Source organism: Leucopleurus acutus, assembly GCF_964270905.1.
Source record: "Leucopleurus acutus genome assembly, chromosome: 3".
Taxonomy (NCBI): Eukaryota; Metazoa; Chordata; class Mammalia; order Artiodactyla; family Delphinidae; genus Leucopleurus; species Leucopleurus acutus.
Genome location: NC_139145.1, coordinates 149,807,978 through 149,823,547, shown reverse-complemented (window position 1 = coordinate 149,823,547; position 15,570 = coordinate 149,807,978). Strand labels below are relative to the sequence as shown.

General features: G+C 42.5%; 1 protein-coding gene across 1 annotated transcript in view; it reads left to right on the top strand.

Annotated features, from left to right (window-relative positions):
• The window catches only part of PDZD2 (PDZ domain containing 2), a gene marked incomplete at its 5' end in the record, with an annotated part of 238,404 nt that extends 227,817 nt beyond the window's left edge, over positions 1–10,587 (top strand). The window contains 4 exons of the mRNA XM_082836165.1: positions 399–500; positions 2,280–2,550; positions 4,233–4,367; positions 9,918–10,587. Of these exons, the coding sequence (XP_082692291.1) occupies positions 399–500; positions 2,280–2,550; positions 4,233–4,367; positions 9,918–10,099 (690 nt within the window). The 3' untranslated portion in view covers positions 10,100–10,587. The remainder of the gene's footprint in view (positions 1–398; positions 501–2,279; positions 2,551–4,232; positions 4,368–9,917) is intronic.
• Between the last annotated feature and the right edge of the window lie 4,983 nt (positions 10,588–15,570).

The window sequence follows — 15,570 nt, the reverse complement described above, 5'->3', positions numbered from 1 at the left end:
CCTGCTGACAACATGGGCTTTGCTCAATTGTAGACTTAGAAAATTGTAAAGAAGTCCCTTCATGATTGAATTATGTGCTCTGATCAGATTTGGGAACACACAGTCTGGTGCCGAGAATGACTTCTAAAGTGTCCCGTGTCCCTGCCACTATCCTGGTTCATATGACCTTCTTGGTGGTTCTAGAGCTACAGGATGGACCCTCAGAACTCCACATAAGCACCACCCAGGAGGAATGCAGGATATTCATGATGGCCCCTCTGCTTCCAGTATTGTGTGGAAGGGCCTAAGGAACCACTGGGGTTAGTGGTGACAAGCTCTGCAATACTGTGGGAGGATTGACATCAGAACTTCCTTACTCTGGCACAAGGAATATACTTGTTTCTGTTTCTTTTCACTAGAATAAAGAAGATATTTACTTCATAGTCTTGAATAAAAAAGAAGGCTCAGGTCTGGGATTCAGTGTGACAGGAGGGACAGATGTGGAGCCCAAATCAGTTGTGGTAAGTGACAATGTCGAGATGCTGTCGGAGGAGTCACTCCTGAAGCAGCCTCAGAATTTGATCAGGACAGAATTCATGTCAGTGGGTTCAAAGAATGCTGGTGTCTGTTCCCTGCCACCAAAACAAAAATAGAAAAGTGGGGAAAAAAGTAGTGCATAACGTTATCATTGACAAAGAGACACAGTGTTTTTTTTTTTTTAACATCTTTATTGGGGTATAATTGCTTTACAATGGTGTGTTAGTTTCTGCTTTATAACAAAGTGAATCAGCTATGCATATACATATATCCCCATATCTCCTCCCTCTTGCATCTCCCTCCCACCCTCCCTATCCCACCCCTCTAGGTGGTCACAAAGCACCGAGCTCATGTCCCTGTGCTATGCGGCTGCTTCCCACTAGCTATCTATTTTACGTTTGGTAGTCTATATATGTCCATGCCACTCTCTCACTTCATCCCAGCTTACCCTTCCCCCTCCTCGTGTCCTCAAGTGCATTTTCTAGTAGGTCCACATCTTTATTCCCGTCCTGCCCCTAGGTTCTTCGTGACCCTTTTTTTTTTAGATTCCATATATATGTGTTAGCATACGGTATTTGATTTTCTCTTTCTGACTTAATTCACTCTGTATGACACACTCTAGGTCCATCCACCTCACTACAAATGACTCAATTTCGTTTCTTTTTATGGCTGAGTAATATTCCATTGTACATATGTGCCACATCTTCTTTATCCATTCATCTGCTGATGGACACTTAGGTTGCTTCCATGTCCTGCCTATTGTAAATAGAGCTGCAATGAACATTGTGGTACGTGACTCTTTTTGAATTATGGTTTTCTCAGGGTACATGCCCAGTAGTGGGACTGCTCAGTCTTTTGGTAATTCTATTTTTAGTTCTTTAAGGAACCTCCATACTGTTCTCCATAGTGGCTGTATCAATTCACATTCCCACCAGCAGTGCAAGAGGGTTCCCTTTTCTCCACACCCTCTCCAGCATTTATTGTTTGTAGATTTTTTGATGATGGCCGTTCTGACTGGTGTGAGGTGATACCTCATTGTAGGTTTGATTTGCATTAAGAGACTCACTTTTAACACATAGCGAGTGACCTTTAAGATGATGATATATATAAACACAGTTGCCTATATCCTCATATTCACCTAAACATTTTATTGGTTTAAGCATTGGAAGGACATTAGAACTAACGGACCAAAACTTGCAGTTGCTTATAAATCACTTCTTTCTCAAGATCAAAAACTTAAAATTTTATATCACTCAAAGGCCTTTGAAATCACTAGGGAGGCCACCTTCCTTGGATGAAACCAGGTCCTGTTCATCTTTCTACTCTTATGGCCCCGTGGAGTGCCAGACACATTTGAGAAGCTAGCAAGAATAGAGTAAAAATGTGTTGAGGTGCTGGTACTGACATTTTTAATCCCATTCCTCACATGGAATGTTTTGTTTTTTTTGCGGTACGCGGGCCTCTCACTGTTGTGGCCTCTCCTGTCGCGGAGCGCAGGCTCAGCGGCCATGGCTCACGGGCCCAGCCGCTCCGCGGCATGTGGGATCCTCCCGGACCGGGGCACGAACCCGCGTCCCCTGCATCGGCAGGCGGACTCTCAACCACTGCGCCACCAGGGAAGGCCGCACGGAATGTTTTTGATAAACCAAGTGTGTGTATGATTTAGAAAACTCGCCATTAGATAGTTCCTTTACTACAAATTTGCCCTTTTGCTTTTACTGGAGGTCATAAATGAACTTGGCTTTTGTCCTCTCCTGTCCCAGATCCACAGGGTGTTTTCTCAGGGGGCAGCTTCTCAGGAAGGGACCATGAGCCGAGGGGATTTCCTTCTGTCAGTCAACGGCGCCTCATTGGCTGGCTTCGCCCACGGGGATGTCCTGAGGGTTCTGCACCAGGCACAGCTGTACAGAGATGTCCTCGTGGTCATCAAGAAAGGGAGTGACCGGCCCAGGCCCTCCATCAGGCAGGAGCCTCCCATGGCCAACGGGAAGGGCTTGCTGTCCAGAAAGCCCAGCCCCCTGGAGCCTGGAACAGGTAAGGTACCAGCAGGGGCCTGAGCTATTTGTAATGACTTTGCTGAGAATGGCACTGATTCCATGGAACAAATGAGAAACTCTTCTTGTCCAGATGCGTCCACGAGTGTTGGGGGTGTTCTCAGTCTTCCCTCTGCTCCGTCGTCTTGCTCTCATTCTTCTAGAAAGCTAAAGCCCTTCCCAGTACAGGGAAATACCTTATTTATCAGACCTTGTCATGCTCACCTTTGCCCTTGCACTGTCTCAACTGTTTGGTGGTTTTGTTTTTTTTTTCCTTCTTTTTTTTTGGGCCACGCGGCTTGTGGGATCTTAGTTCCCCAACTAGGGGTTGAACCCAGGCCCTGGCAGTGAAAGCGCTGAGTCTTAACCACAGCCACGCCAGGGAATTCCCTGTTTGGTGTATTTTCGGTGGGATCCTGGAAACGTAACCTGTCAAAGGAAGCCACTGGGCACTTAGTCCTAACAGCTTTCAGAGTTTTTAAGACTCAGGAACTCAGATATGGAAGACTATCCCGAAACTGATAATCATTAAGTGTTCCCGTGGCACCTTCAGGGCATCTGGCCTTGAACCAACCTCTACAAAGTTATCAGATTGCAAAAAGCACATTCGGGGCTTCAACTTATTTCTTCATATTTCTATTCCTTAAGATCCCGCTGCCCGGGGCTCTAGCAGATCCTACGCAATTATGCCTTAACATGCACTGAAAGCAGCCCACTTGGGGCTTGGTGCAGTAGGCTTGATGTTAGAGGCACCTGGGAAGCTTTCAAAAATCCTGATCCCCAGGAAATCCCCCAGCTCAATGAAGTCAAACTCTGAGGGGTGTGGGCGGTGGGATGGGGGGACCAGCATCCACGTCTTCTTAAGGTTCCCCATTCAAAGGCAGTGATTCTGGCTTGGCCTCAACCCCGAGTGGACAGTTTAATCTGTTTGTGGTCCTTCCCCTGCCTCCCAAGCAATTAAGTGCCATTTCCACTCGACTCAGACATCCTTCACTGATACAGCAAGCAAGTAAGGGAAACAAAAGGCAAGTTTACAATCCCTATTCAGACGCCCAAGATAGACCCCAGCCCAGCCTCTCCACACTAGCACACAGAGTAGGCACAGGCTGGTTGCTATGAAGCGGGCATCACCAAGGAAACGCTCTCCCCACAGTGGAGCCAGGAGATGGCAATGAAGGCAGCTAGTGTGTGATGCAGACGGCCAGCCAGAGGCAGGGGTACCCCTCACAGGAGCAGAAGGGGAAGGAAGGACGCTCCATGTCTCGTGTGAGGCCTGGCATTTGGGTGTTGCAGGTTGTCAGTACCAGGCTGTGATGCTCTGCTGCCGTCGGCTGCCAAGGTTGGCAGGAAATCAAATCTGATTCCCCAAGCGCGACTTCAGTCTTCACTGAGATGTGCACCGACTATCTGGGGTTGACAAGAGCAGTTTGGCTTCTGGGGATTTCTGCTTGGGCATAAATGCCTTCTCTGTGCTTGCAGAAAGTGCTTAGGGGGGCAAGGGACAGCAGGAACACAGCTCTAGATTTGGGAGAGCAACCCTAAAGTTGGTCTCAGATGTCGTTCGTTATCAGCACTTCAAGGTAGACGGGACTCGAGGGTGCCTGGGGAACACACTTGGGGGCACCGGGCAGGAGGGGCTGCGGTTCCCTGTCATCATCATCCTTACGAACACTGTCGCTGCAGGGAGAAGCACAGGTGCACACGAGGCTCTGTGTGTTGAAGTGCTGAAGACCTCGGCTGGGCTGGGACTGAGTCTGGATGGAGGGAAATCGTCTATGTCTGGAGATGGGCCCCTGTTCATTAAAAGAGTGTACAAAGGTAATGTTCTAGAAACCCCAATCTGCTGCCTAGTACCAGCTCTCTCTCTGTGTACGTCCGTGCCTTCCATTTGGAAATCAAATTTGTTTTAAAAAATCTGCAGTGTGTTTAATGCTCTGTGACATACAGGGTTTCCTGTGTGTCAGCCCTGTTGTGAGCATTTTACACATTTTAACTCATGTCATCCACATGACAGTTCTATAGGATGGGTACTATTATTATCATCCCTGTCTTACAAGAGAAGAAACTGAGCCACAGGGGAGTTATGCAGGCACCTAAGGTCACACAGATTAAGTGGCAGAATCAGGCTTGAACCCAGGCTCCAGAGACTGTGCCCCCAACCTCAGTACTGTATCCCCTAACTCCATGCTCCTGTCTTCGTGTTCTTACTTACGATTAGCTGTTATGGATGTGAACACAGCAAGCTAAGTAATGCCATCAGAATTGCCAGTCAGGGGTACTTAACATTGGTCAAGGTCATATTCACTTAAAATTGCAAATACTGGATTTCAAGAAAGTAGTATGGGAGCAGTAGATATCACTGAAGTAGTTGGTAGATATGAGGTCTCTTCATGAACTTAAATAATGCATTTTATGATCTTGGACCATTCTCAAAATTCTCTCTTCAGGTCCCTAGGCTGAGCAATTATATTATACTAATGATATATTTATATATATACATACATGCTGATTATCCTATTATATGTAATATTTTATTATACTATAGTATTGTTTCATATATTCAATATATACTTATAATATTGTTAGTATTAAAACATACATATATACTGATATTGTCAATATAATTCAGCTGAGGAGATTTTTGGGAACTGTCCAATATCATAAAATGAATTATTCAAGTGTATAAAGAGATTTCGTATCTGCCAACTAGTCCAGTGATATCTACGGCTCCCGTCTACTTTCTTCCAGTCTAGCACACACTCTAACTGTAAATGGGTGGCAGCCAGAAACAGGCTGTTTGCTCACGGTCCCTGGGGCAAGCAGAGGACAGGCACAAATCAGGAGCCAGGCCTCTGCTGTGTGTGACATCTAGACTCACGGTACCAGGGTAAAGGGAAAACCCTATACATGTTAACTGGACAGCAGTGGAGCACAGAAAGCCAAGTTAAGGCAAGCATGAAACTGACTATAAGAGCACTCTTAAGAGCTCTAAAACAAAGTGTACAAAGTACATGACGAAATTGCCAACAGACACAATAAACAAGGAAGTCCATTAAAAAATTAAGGCAGGAATATTAGCCATGAAACAAGACAAGAGGGTATTCAAAAGAAACAGGCAGATATGTTAAAACAGACACACAGAGAAGCCCATTAGCAAAAAGGCAGTCAAATATATTTTTAAATTAATAGAATTAAAAAGTATACTAAATCCTTACAAAGAGAGAATTTATAAAAATCAAGAAAGAAGAAACCATAAAAACTGCAGCACAAGGGAAAAAAGAGATAAAAATTACAAAAGGGTGATGAGCAATGAGGAGGACATATTGAGGAGTGCCAGAAAAAGAAAGGAAAAAAAGAACGCGAGAAAGGAACTATTTGGACAAGTCATGACTATTGAGAAACAACAGGAGTATTCAGGCTGAAAATTCTCATCAAGGGCAAAACAGGATGAGTTTTCTAGAAAGCCAGACCTTGATGTATCACAATCAAGTTTCAAAATACAAAGAACTTAAAAAGCACACAGAAAACGTGCAGCTTGCTCACAAGGGCAGTACGATCAGACTGGCAGCATGAATGCCGGGAAACAGAATAACCTTCAGAGGACTGAGCCTACAACAGCAAGATGGAGGTGTTTAGGACACACAGTGGAAGGTGCCGGAGTCACCGCCACTGTGATCAGTCACAGGACACAGCCTCTGCAGGCCAAGAAGCTCACAGCTTAAAAAGGGTTTTCTGGCCTGTGAGCCAAACAAACCAGAAACTGAAGGTGGCTAAAGCAGCAGCCCAGGTGGAGACTGGGAGGCCAGGTCCGGAATCCCATGGAATCTGCAGCACTGAAGTGGAGAAGCAGCCCCAGGGGAGATAAGCATCCCCCAGATCTCCTTCCAGCAGAGCAAGGACAGTGTCCTGGGTAACTTCCTGGCCTTTGTCTCTAGCATCTGGCTAGAAATCCATGAAACTATATAAACGGATAGAGAGGAGGAATTGCTACAGAGAAGCACCTGCTCCACGGAGGAGCATTTCCAGTGCCCTTGTGTGCAGGCCTGCAGATTGACTCTTGGGAAAAGGCATTCAAGGCTTTCTGAATATTATACAGATCCCTCCCCTTCACTCTTTTTGGAGACTGGTAAATCTGCTTTCTTTGTAGAGGCTTAGAGCTCTGCCCAAAGATTTCATCATCTTACCTTTATTTCATACTTACAAATTTAAGTACAGGTACAGGTTTTCTGTTTATCTTGGTTTCCTGTGCCTTTTAGCTCAAACACCAAAAGCAGTATAGCAATCTTCAATTTCTTGCATCAATCTAATACAAAAAAATTCTTTGAATAATAAGTGAATTAAATATATTTCCCTAAAGCTATCTGGAAGGTCAGGGATTTTACTGATGAAAAATGCAGTAGACAGTTATTTGTAAACTCTTGTGTGAAGCGGCAGCCATCCGGGTAGAACAGTGTCACTACTACTATCTGGGCTGCTTTTTAAAAAAATTTTTAACACTTTAAAAATGTTTTGTTTTGTTTTTTCTTTTTTTTACTATGTTTGGGCTGCTTTTAAGATGTTTTTGTATTCAACATTTTACCAGGAATAGCAGTTAATACAATAAGACAAGAAAAAGATAAGAAGTATAAAGATTGGAAATATAGGAATACAATTCATCATCATTGGCAAATTGTATGTTCTTCCTGACTGAAAAAATCTAAGAGAATCAAATGTGAAGCCAATATAAATAGCTCACCAAGATCGCTGAATTCACAATCAACATACAAAAAAAAAAAATCAATAGAATTTCCTATATATCAGCAATAACCATTATTTTAAAACCCTATAGGGAGGATCCTATAACACAATACACATCATGAAAGAATATATATATATATATATATATATATATGTAAAATGTTTAACTTCTATATGGCAAAAAATTTCACAAAAACACATCGTGAAAGAATACATATGTAAAATGTTTAACTTCTATATGGCAAAAAATTATATCATAAACAAATAAAATCGAAGTGACTGACTAGAAGATATTTACAATGTATTTAATCAACAAAAGGCTAATTCCAGGATATATAAAGAACTATAATTCAGTAAGAAAAATACATGGGACTTCCCTGGCGGTCCAGTGGTTAGTACTCCACGCTTCCACTGCAGGCGGCACGGGTTCAATCCCTTGGTCAGTGAACTAAGATCCCACAAGCCACACAGCATGGCTGAGAAAAAAAGAAAAATACTAAATAAAGAGAAAATCTGGGTAAAGGAAATGAATAGAAAATAGAAAAAGTTAAAACCTAAATGGTCAAGAAATATAGGGAAGGTCACTCCAACTTATATTAGTTATTGGGTGAAAATTATAACTATTAGGAATCATCTTTTTAAAATCAGGCTGGCCATAAATAAGAAATCTCATGATATGATGTGTTGGCAAGATGCAGGGAAAGAAGAACACTCATACTTTCTGGCAGAAGTATAAACAATCGTTCCTCTCTGGGGAAGAATTTAGCAGTGCTTGCTAAAATGGAAGCTATAAAACAGTTTAAATTTCTATCTGTAGCAAAATGATGAGTAAAATGTATCACATCCATAAAAGGGAAAACTATATAGCAATTCAAGAAGCAAGTTAGAGCTATATCCATTAACCGGGACCAGTTCAAAAACAGGGCTGAACGGGGGGAAAAAAGGCTAAACGCAGATTCAGTACTGTATGATACCAATTCTCAGTAACGACCGTAAGGAACCTAAGAGTGTGCCACAGGAAAACTATGCAAGACCTTTTTGGAAAAAAGATAAAAGTGTTCTAAATTTTTCTTAAAACCTCAATAAATGGAGAGAGACATAGCCTGATCAAATTAGTTAGGATTCTCCTTGGCCCCATGTAATAGAAAACCCAAAATTACAATGGTTTAAAGAAAAGTTTATTTCTCTCTCGTGTATAAGAAGTCCAGAAGTTGGCACTACCTTTGGTCTGAACAGTACTGAGTGGTTCATCAAGCACTTTCATCTGCTTCATCTCATTAGATCCCTGTAATAACCTAGTGAGGGAACGAGACAGGCTAACACCATTTTGCAGATGAGAAAACTGAGGTTTCGGGAAACCTGTAACTTGCTTGAAGTCGCATACTTGAGCCCAAGCCAGTCTGACTGCCTGCAGGTATTCAACGTGCTTTCCCCTAACTCACAGCCTCCTGTTTGGGTTGGTTGGAAGCCCACGTCCTCAGACCCAGATGAACACTCAGAAAATTCTTTTCGTTTCACATAATCTGCTTGAGGCCTTTAGGTAATACTCCTAGAACGGGAAATATGCTAACGCAGTATAACTGGGCATGTCAGACAACAGTGCTTTGGTACTTCCAAAAATGTGTATCTTGAGAAAGCAATGACGGGGACTAAATCAGTCTCTCTGCTCCCACTGTCGGACTGGTAACGGTGAAGGCTCACCTCTTTTCCGATGACAGCATCTGCCTCTGTCATTAACAACATCAAATGTTTTTGTCCTTGAGTGGGTTGCATTTGAACTCACTTTCTTCCAGCTATATTTTTTTATTTTGTCAATCTTTATAATCAACTATAATTACATGTGTATTGATATCAAATAATATTTAACAGTGATTTTCGGGAATTTAGAACAAAGTAGATTTATCTCCTCAGTGTTTTGAGATCTAATTAAAGATTTCTGGGGAAATTATTTTCAAACTCGGGAATTCTTCTCTTTTAATGTCCTTTCTTCCGTAAGATGAAAAGATGCCTGCACGGCCAGTGTGCATTTCTTCAGTACGATTGTTTTAGATGTGCATGTGCAAGAAAGTAAATAGAAAAGGGCGTAAACTTGTGTTTTTTCCAAAGCTCATAATCTTGCTCTAACGTACCCAGAGCTGTAGTGTAGAAATCTGTTAAATTTTGTGTAAGTGATAATTTAAGTAATCTCCTCAGTCATTGCTGAGCAGGTAATCACATTCTCAGCATGTGGATATATCAGACTATACTTGTTAATGAGTAGAAGTCGAACTTGTTTTATTGGTCATTTGGATTTTTTTGGTGTGTTCTTTATTGATTTGGAGTTCTTTAGCTTGGCTAGATATTAACTCTAATGTTTCATTTTATTTGTTGACTAAATACAATGAAAATATCTTCCTGTAGTCAGTTGCTTATGTTTCGGGGAAAGAGGGGTTACAGATTTGAATTTTTTACGTAGTCAGATTTCTTTTTTGCGGTATTTGCTTTGTGAGTCTTGTTTAAAGAAAATTTCCCTCTCCCAAGAATATAGGCACATGGTTTAGAGATATTTCTCACTTAAGTTCTTCATTTACCTGGAATTTATTCTGGATATTACGAAAGTACCAAACTATTATTCTGTATTTATTCTCTCAGGTGGTGCAGCTGAGCAAGCTGGAACAATAGAAGCTGGAGATGAAATTCTCGCCATTAACGGGAAATCCCTGGTTGGGCTCATGCACTTCGATGCCTGGAATATTATGAAGTCTGTCCCAGAGGGACCTGTGCAGTTAGTAATTAGAAAGCACAGGAATTCTTCATGCAACAAGCACTGGTAGTGACACTAATTGCGCTTGTTACATTTTTTATTAATCAGAATCTCCTTTTCTCAGTTCCCTTCTTTCTTTAGCAAATCAGAATGACTTCTTTAAACAATGGGTTCCTGAAACAACACAGAAGCACTGGTGTGGCAAGGACGATAAAACAAACAACTCTCCAGTTTTTTACTTACACATGAAGCAGCAGCAATGGAGCTGAACTCAGAAACCTTCTGCCTGGATCACCTAGGCCAGGAGGGTTCATTCTGTTCCAGTGCCTGTCCCCTGACACCTTCTATGTTTCCTGATGGGGACACAAGATGCGGCATGCCCTTCTTCACTTGAAACATTTAGTGAGACCTCCGCATCCTTCTAGCCACCTCTCCCAACACACTCAATCCTGGCAACTAGGGAGGCTAACAAAGTCTGAGGGGCAACACAAGTGTCACAACTAAAAAGGACTATAGTTTTATATAATTTTGTAAGTAAGTAAATGACAGAATGCTTTTAGGCACATTCAGTGGAAGGAGCGGTAGGGTCTGTATGTTATCCTGAAAAGAAAATGAGACTTGAAAAAAGAAAATCAATTATGACCTAATGGTTAGACTGAGCTCAGGAATTATCCAAAAATGAAAAAGCAAAATACAGAAAGTGGTATTTTTAGTGAGTGTAATGTGCAACGTATGGCTGCATAGTTTAACTAACTCGGTGGTTATTGATCACCGTGAAGTGTTGATCATGACCTAAAAGTGTACGTCGTAAGGCAATTTTACGGGAATGCAGTTCTGATAAACTGTACTAAATAGCTGTGAACTTTGCTGCTTAGAATGAGCAGACAGTTCCAGCTCTGCAAGCACCTTGCATCTACTTTGAAACTTGTCTTGAATAAATATTTGAATTCAAGACTGGTCAACAAAAGAGCAGGCAAAAATATCATTGTCACTGAGTTTCCATTTCTGTATTTTATAGATCCAACCACTAATTTAAAGTTTCAGAAAGCAATTATCTTTTTAGTGTCCTTGGATTTATAATCCCAATAGAGGAACTTAAAATAATCCTTTTAGGGGACTTTCTTTTCTTTGGCTGATTTTTTTTTTTCCCCTTTCTCTTCTCAACAAGCTTAAGAAATGTAACATTTCTAAGCACTGGATCTATTTTCCTGACCTGGGTGTAATGGCATAGCTCTGCAGTGACTGAAGTTTTTGCTCTTTTTGTTTTCCTGTTTTGCAAATTCTTCCTTTTGCCAAAAATGTTTCCCAGCAGAACACTGCTGTGACTCACGCTTGCTTGTGACACTCGTCCCAGCTGCCCTCCTGAAGCACAAGCTTCTTCTTAGTAACTGTTCCCATTCTACGTGCTGTTCCTCGTCACAAAACTGGCTCTTCTCCCTCGTACTGTACCTTCTTTTCTTAAGACCCAAATCCTCATCAGCTTCATTTACCAAAACATAGTAAGAAGGTGGAAAACGAGGGTGAGTCAGTCTTTCAAGGTAAAGGAGCAGAACTGCGTAGTTACAAGCCACATCCTCGGTGGTGCAGGCCAGCTGAGTCCTGGGAATACGGGTGAGGTTGCATACCTGCGTGCATGGTGACGCTAAGGTTTTATGTCGGCGATTTCTTTAATTAACCTATTTCTGAGTGACTAATCCCAGTAAACCTCTGTGGAGCTGGCCCAGAGAGGTTCTCAGACGGGAGTGAAATATCTGGCTGGTGTGAGCCGAGATTTCTCATTTTTAAACAGGTTATACAAAAGAGAATGTAGTTCAGGAGTTAGCTAGAAAGACCTGATTGATTTAGCTTCTACTTTTCACTATTACAGTTCCAAGTAGGATACTATAGGAAGTCAGTGCAAGGTGCATGCTAGATTGTTTTTAAGTCTCTGGGGTCAGCTTTGTGGCTTCTGCTTTCTTGCCTAAATGATGAGAGACTCTTTGAAGTCAACACTGAAAACGATTTTTTGCCTCCACTCTTCCAGCTGTGCCTACATAGAAATGCACAGTCCTGTGTGACAGATAGGAGTTTCTGAAGCAGCGGAATGGTCTCCTTCTAAGAGGTCCTAATCCTCTTATCTGAAGAGTGCAAGGGTAGCCCTCTGGGTCACTGAACTATATTCAAGTCATCAGCCATTTCCAGTGGACCTTGCCAGAAGGGTTCCCTTGGAATCTGACAGTTGGAATTTAAGGGAGGAAGCAAAAGCTAAACTTTGACCCTAAGAGAGAAAGCTATTTATTTGTCGTCAGTGTTCAAGGCATGACTAGTATTTCTAATTACTCTAATAAACTCCCAAACTTCCTGACATGAACACTCATGGTATTGTCCTACTAAAACTTGCATTGTTTTGGTTTTTTAACTGGTCCTTCATCCACAATAAGCTATGATGGTAACTGTGTCATAACATGTAAATCGTAGTTGCAACGATGTACCGTGATGGTTGAAGTAGGCCGGGTTTCATTGCGAGCGTCCCATACGCAGCTCATTTAATTTTAGGGTTGACTTTTAGTTGGCACCACACCTGTTGTATGATATTATACATTATCCTTTATTTATGTAAGATAAAATGCCTTATATATTATTAAAGAGTAAGTGCAATAATATGAAATAGCCTGTACATTTTTAAAATGTTGTCGCCAAGTTATGTAAATCCACGTCTCTATAAACAACCTTTTTTAAGTAATTTTAAAAAAATAAACACTGTTTACTACTTGTTTTTTTTGTTTGTTCACTTCTGCATCTATAGAATAACCTTTTAAACCATCAAGCTAAGAAATGGTGATTACCTAAATGGGTGAGAGGGGCAAAGGCAAAAGAAGGCAAGTCAACCACACTTCTTCCATGGCCACACCCAGGATCTGACGCAATCCAAACCCATTCCACCTCTGAGATCTTGAAATCAGACATCTCATGCCTTTACAACCTCCCGACCTTCCGGAGCTTACTCCCCTTCCCCCTGGTTCTGCTTCAGTTTCAACAGGCCCTCCAATCCCTAGGCAACTGGTACTTTTCTCCGCTTCAGAATCCCCACCCGTGTTTCCTTCCCTTCTCTGTCTATTTAGACTGGACCCCACGGTAGAGGACAGCAATGGCCCTCCAGCCCAGAGGCGCACAGCTCCCTCGCCCCATCTAATCCAGGATCCTTCCAACCAGCCAGCCTCTTGGTGCCCACATGCCTGTTCCTAAAGAAAAATCTCACAACTACACATAGTGATTTGCTATAAATTCACGGCTTCCGACCTCAGCTGGACTCTGGATGCTACTTGGCAATTGTTTCCTTGCCAGTTTTTTCTCTCATTCTTCACAATGAATACATTCTTCATTTTTCCTAAAATCCCTACCCATTCACCACTCCCTCCCCCACAAATACTTGGATAATCTGGGATCTTATTTCACAGAGTGAAATAAAAAGCATCTGCTTTATTTTAGGCTGTTTTGGTTTTCAGATGCAGACGCCAAACTAGAGTAGCCCAAGGGAAGAAGGCAAGACGGCATCTCACAGAAATCCCAGAATAGAACTCAGCATATGACCAGGCCTCAGCGACGGGAGGAACTCGGGGGCTCATGGGTTGTCACTCAGTGCCCTCCACTGCTGTTTGTGGGGCTGTTTCTGCAGACCTGCTTCTCCTCCCTCCACTAGCTGGCAGCCTTATCCCCAATTCCTCACACCTTTTCTTTACTTAGAAACCGATGAATGCTATTTTGCTATAATTTTAGCTAGCCCCACTCTGTATCACAGGATTTCTCTAGACATACAGGCTGCTGCCTGCCTGATTTTCCATATATCCTCCAAAAATTAAGATTCTGATTGGCTCAGTCCACTGCTACACTTGGGCAGAACTCTTTCCTGGGGGAGAGTTTTAATACACTATAGAAATAGCCACAGGGACTTGGACTTCCCTGGTGGCACAGTGGCTAAGAACCCACCTGCCAATGCAGGGGACACAGGTTCGAGCCCTAGTCCGGAAGATCCCACATGCCGCGGAGCAACTAAGTCCGTGCGCCACAACTACTGAGCATGTGCTCTAGAGCCCGTGAGCCACAACTACTGAGCCCATGTGCCGCAACTACGGAAGCCCATGTGCCGCAACTACGGAAGCCCATGCGCCTAGAGCCCGTGCTCCGCAACAAGAGAAGCCACCGCAATGAGAAGCCTGCGCACCACAATGAAGAGTAGCCCCCGCTTGCCGCGACTAGAGAAAGCCCGCGTGCAGCAACAAAGACCCAACGCAGCCAAAAATAAATAAATAAATTTAAAAAAAAAAAAGAAAAAAGAAATAGCCACAAACCCATTCTATGAATGTTGAAGGCTACATACCATGTACAATAAATGAAACCTGAGACCAAACTGAAGGAGAACAATGAAATGGGATACAATTCTCTCTGAATGTGAGAAAGCAAAGATGGTATGAGAGTTATGAAGAATATCAGAATGTCACCAAAACCCTTAACTTGAAGAAAGGGAATTACAGAAGGTGAGCCCCAGAAAAAGCAGGAAGCACCCAGAATCAGAGCCATTTCCACTCCTCAGAATGGTAGGGAACGTGAAGTTTAAGGGGAGGCTCATTTTGATTTTCCCAGGCACCTGGCCGGCCTCAGCAGGTCAGAGGAGTAACAGGGAAGGAATGGTCTGATCTGAGGGGAGTCCCTACCACGTACGTTCCTGAAACGAAAGGGCTCAACTGATCCGTTCAGAGATCAGCAGCCTCTGCTCACCCAACCCCGTAAAAGCCACACCAAGCACCGATCACAGCCTTCTTCTCGATCCCCCCAGCGCAGCTGAGTAGATCTGCATAAAGATTAAAATCAACTGGTATCCAACTTTCCTCTCTCATTCTAAGGGAGGAGCTGAATGATGCTTAAACACAGAGCTCTGAAGTATCCATTACTGACCAAATGGCAGGCTTCAGTAGAACCCCACCTTCCCCATGAAACAGGCTCAGCAAGGGCCCTTCTCGTGAATACCAAGCTGGGAAAGGTGGGGGGAGGGTGTTGAAACATAGTATGCAAAGGGCAGAAAAAAAAAATAATTTGGACAACTACCTTAGGAATCAAAAGAAAATTATAAACACAAACTGCTTCATATTCTCAGTGCACTCAAAGAGAATGTGGCTTCTAAGAAGCACAAGATCAAAGAAGAGATAAGAAAATCAAATGAGATTAATATGGATCTGGTAGAACGAAAAAGAAACTGAGGAGACCACCTTACGAAACCAAAGCCATATAAGCATCGAGTCAAATCACATTGCAGAATACAAGTCAGTGCCATTGAAGATGAACTTGATGAACTTGAAAAATGCTTAGAAAACAATGAAAATGGACAAAACAAATTTATAAATAAAATCCTAATTAAATGTTAGCCAATGAATCCAGTAGTACAACAAAGAAAATACCAAGTCTAAGTGATGTTAACTCCAGGAATGCATGAATGATTTGGAATTAAGAAATCTATAAATGTAAATGCAGAATGTAATTCATTACATCAGTAGGACACACACACAC